Source organism: Xyrauchen texanus, chromosome 20 (genome assembly GCF_025860055.1).
Source record: "Xyrauchen texanus isolate HMW12.3.18 chromosome 20, RBS_HiC_50CHRs, whole genome shotgun sequence".
Taxonomy (NCBI): Eukaryota; Metazoa; Chordata; class Actinopteri; order Cypriniformes; family Catostomidae; genus Xyrauchen; species Xyrauchen texanus.
In genome coordinates this window covers 18,724,294-18,728,625 of record NC_068295.1, presented here as the reverse complement: position 1 = coordinate 18,728,625, position 4,332 = coordinate 18,724,294, and the positions used below count along the sequence as shown (strand labels likewise).

At 37.5% G+C, this 4,332-nt stretch overlaps 1 protein-coding gene across 1 annotated transcript; it reads right to left on the bottom strand.

Moving 5' to 3' along the window:
* Positions 1 to 1,078: 1,078 nt before the first annotated feature.
* On the bottom strand, positions 1,079 to 2,657 carry LOC127660620 (transcription factor LBX1-like). Its single transcript, XM_052150963.1, has 2 exons — positions 2,333 to 2,657; positions 1,079 to 1,795 (listed from the first exon to the last, which is right to left on the bottom strand). Exons 1-2 carry the CDS (start codon positions 2,655 to 2,657, stop codon positions 1,311 to 1,313), a joined length of 810 nt encoding a protein of 269 aa, XP_052006923.1. The 3' UTR covers positions 1,079 to 1,310.
* Between the last annotated feature and the right edge of the window lie 1,675 nt (positions 2,658 to 4,332).

Sequence of the window (4,332 nt, the reverse complement as noted above, 5' to 3'; positions counted from 1 at the left end):
ACGTTTGTGTCCTTTTTGTTCGGTGGGACACGCTTGTCTCCGTATTGAGAGCCGCGGGAGGCAGAGCATGCTTCATTGTAGCTTGTCACATCAGGGGAGACTGCTCATTTGTCCCCAGTTTTCACGCCGTACGCTAGAAATGACTGTCTCTCTCCGCGTTACAAGGAAATAGCGTCTTTCAACCGCAGAGAAACGAGCCAAAAACCCTGCGTTTTTTGGGCATCCTTTATTCGCGCATCAATCCAGATTTCTGTTTCTCACACATCCATTGTGGAAATTGATAAACACGTCGTGGGGACAGGAAAACATGTTATGGCATTAAAAAAAATCTAAAGCGTAAAACTTTCGAATCGAAAAGACAGTCATGGGATTTTAAATAAGGTCTGTGCAGTTAAATAATAATAAAAAAAGCTAAATGCCAGAGGGGTAAGGGAGAAAAAAAAACCACCACTTCAGACAGTAAAATAATGCCATTTAAAAACAGATTTAGATTTTGTTTATATTAACTCGGTTGCTTGCTCCGAAAATGATAAATACAACTAACAGACTAGTCAAAAATTTTGAGAAATGTTTTTTTTTATTTCCTTTTAAATACATTACACTTTGTACACTTGGTTTAAATGGTTTCCTGGTTTAAAAAGGCACTTACAGGCATACAAACCATAAGAAATATATTAAAATGTGACAGTCCAGATTTAATCAGAGAAGTTGATTTTTGAAATGTCTTTTTCTTGCGATACATTTTTTGTAAGAAATGTTCTATAATACACTCTTTTATCAAATATTTTTGTTATAGGCCAAAAGGTTTAGGGACACGCAGAGGTGATTCACGTTTTGGGTGAAATATCTATACAAGATCTGCAGCCATTTTAACTAAAATAATTCGTGAAACAAAACAGAACATGCATTCAACTTATTCAGAATTGGATAAAAAAAGTTCTGTATGGGCAATCGTGCTTTAAGTGCGTGTATGCGTGTGTCTGTAGTGCGTGTATGTTTACATCTGACTGAAGTATTATCAAGGTACTTATTGCTCTTCAACAGTTCAAAAGAATAGGCTAAATGATTACGATATTAGATAACTCCCACTGCATAAATAGATCTGAAGAAACTGTCCCATGCTTGTTTTGTTTTCCTTATTATTTTTTTTCTTTTTATATTGATTTGTTTTGCTTTTAATACAAGTCATTTAATACATTTGGTGCATTAATGGCACTTTCAACTCATTGTTTTTTTTTTTGTTTTTTTTGTTTTTTTTGGAGGATCATCTCAGGAAATAGGTAAATAATACCGATGCTGTTCAAGGATAGTCAATCATCAACATCAATTTCCTCGTCTTCGTCTTCTGAACACTCTTTGCTTGTTGTGTGGTCTGTAAATGGTGATGATGGCGACATGTGCAGTTTGTTGGTGCCCTCGTGCTCCTTGTTAGATAGTGTTGGAGACTTGGCCATTGATTCTCCGAGAGTGCCATTGACGCATTTCTCTAGGTCTGCCAGTTTGGCCATTTTTTCAAAAGGTACATTGCCCACTGCTTTGGCCGACTCCACGTCCGCTTTCATCTCTTCCAGGTCTCTTTTGAGTTTGGCTCGACGGTTCTGGAACCAGGTGATGACTTGAGCATTCGTTAGCCCGAGTTGCTGGGCAATCTGATCCCGATCAGCAGGAGACAGATATTTCTGATAGAGAAATCTTTTCTCCAGTTCATAGATTTGGTGATTGGTAAAGGCTGTTCTCGACTTTCTCCGCTTTTTGGGGGTATTCCTCTGACCGAATAGTGTCATGCCGTCTCTTCCTAAACCAAATAAACCAATATAGTGCAGTAACATTAAAATTTGTTCAAAAACAGTAGCCTACTTTGATGAGTGGTAACAACAATAGGCCTCATAACAACATTGTTATTATTATGACTAACGAGAATGTTAGGCTGCTGTAATGTCTTAAACTTAAAACACAATTTTAAATAAAGTAAACCATGATTTTTTTTTTTTTTTTTTTAATCAGTTTTGCTTCGAATTTCATGTGGCAAAATCATACAAGCCTGAAATTACAAACTGAAATCTCTATAATTTAATTGCAAGTACATATATTTTACCAGTTTCACATCATTAATCTCACAATTCCCAATTACAAAAAAATTATCAATATTTAAACCGTTTTTTAAATCATATTTAACCAAAAGCAAGCTTTAAAAATGTTTCATATTAAGCGGGACAAGATGGTGAAACGTGATTTTGGAGGACAGAGTTTACAGAAACAGTGTCACCGAAAATGATATTACAACCTGCAAGCCTGAATACAATATAATGCATAAAATAGGCCTCTTGTTTACCTTCTGCCGCTTGCAGAACGCTGACTTCTAGCCCCTTGAAGGTTTTGCTAGCGAGTTCCTCCAGGGCGCACAGTGGAGATGTCTGTGTGAGCAGCGCACGGTTGGAGAGGTGATGGCCCGTGGATTGGTGCTTCTCGCCGGACGAAAGCAGGTGCGCCGTGCCGCAAATTGTGTAACTTCGTTTGACAGAAGGTTTGTTTAAAATATCCTCTATGCTGAAAGGAGTGAGGGGCTTGTTTGAGTTAGCAGGGGGAGGAAGATGGTCCAACGGACTGCGCCTTCGATCCTCAACCGAGGCGCCTTTTGCGTCTTCTTTGGAGGTCATAATTTGTCTATTTTTAGCTTCTTTAGAAAATATGTAAGGGGAATTTTTTTTTTTTTTCCAAATTCGCACAATTCAGAATAGTTCAATTCATATAAACTATTAATAAAAAGGGAGAAAAATGACTGAGAAGATATCCCAAATCCGAGGAATCCGATGTAGCCGATCAGCAGTTTGTTGTTGTTTTTGCCGCAGGGTTGGAGAACTTTAAGTCTTTTTAAAAATGCCACGTCTGCTGTCCTCAGTTCCTGGATAACGGTTTAGCTTCAGTGAGAACCAGCCTGACAACGCCTGATGCTTCAGTGGAAACAGTCAGCCTCAAAAGCAGCCAGAATTGACTATTACTAACAAGTTATTCTTGATAGAAAGACAATCAATTACATCCAGTGGCACCTTTCTCTCTCCCCCTCTCTCTTTCTCTCGCTCTCTCTTTCTTTCTCTCTCCCTCTTGCTCTTTGACTATGTTGCAGTCCGATACAGACTTTAGCAGGAAAGGAGCCCCGTTAATTAGAGGGCATGGCCGGGAGGAGGAGCTCAGCCGGATTACAATACTTAACGCTCCCGCTCTTTATTAGCTACAAATTAATGATTTGTCGATATTTTCGTTTTTTTTTTTTTTAACACATTTTTACCATCATATTGTAACAAGCCATTGTTTAAGAATTGTATTGAAATATTAAAAGGTAGGCCTATTCTAAAATATAAGAATGCATTGCAAATCAAACATTTTAAACTAAAATTGAGTGCTTAAAAATATATAGCCTACTCTCAATGTTTTAATACATATATTTTTCAGTCAGGCAGTACATCATGGCTAATAATATTTGTGGCTAGAACAAAATAAGTGTGTGTGTGTGTGTGTGTGTGTGTGTGTGTGTGTGTGTGTGTTCATGTGTAAGTGAGAGACAGAGAGAGAGAGAGAGAGAGAGAGAGAGAGAGAGAGAGAGAGAGAGAGAGAGAGAGAGAGAGAGAGAGAGAGATCGTCCCCTTCAGCTGCACCAAATCTGCTTTGCCATAATTCAAGCGCAAAGGGCCAGCTCACATCAGCAATAAGATATTTCATCTAAAAATCGCCTTGTGGTCTGCATATTTGGCATTATGGGAAATGAGTTTGTCGATTTATACTGAACGGGGTAAAAAAACAAAATTATATGCAAAAATAAAATTAGAAAACATAGTATAACCTATTTTTGCTTTAATGTTTATCCACTGATAATAATAATAATAATAATAAATGTCATCATATAAAATGCGGATTAAATTAGTTACGTGTAGCCTATGTTTTATTTAAATTCTGCATTGATATTTGAGCTTCTAATGAATCCTTCCGTTATGCGCCTTAAAAGAGGCCTCGGTTTAAATTCGCAAAATGAAGCTGCAGCTCACCGCGAGGGACAACGGATTACAGCCGTTAATGGCGGATGCTGGCTGATCTACAGCAGGAGAATACTGTGCGTTTTGTTGGTTAGTAGACTAGCTTCATTTGAGACAGTTTTCCTTTTTTCTGCCTGCTATGTGATTCACACATTTGTTTTAATACCCTTAAGATAAATAAATAAATAAATGTATTAATCGTAAATTAAAAGGAATAATTTGCATAAGGTTGAATTATATATTTTTTTTTCCGCAAGTAGGCAACGATCACGTAGGCCTATTTAAATTCTGCAATTGGTAACGC

Bases quoted from the DNA above. Each gene is read 5' to 3' on its own strand.
- LOC127660620 (XM_052150963.1), bottom strand. From the start codon at position 2,657: ATGACCTCCAAAGAAGACGCAAAAGGCGCCTCGGTTGAGGATCGAAGG. The intron at 1,796-2,332 runs GTAAACAAGAGG...TATTTGGTTTAG, and splicing joins CGTTCTGCAAGCGGCAGAAG to GAAGAGACGGCATGACACTA.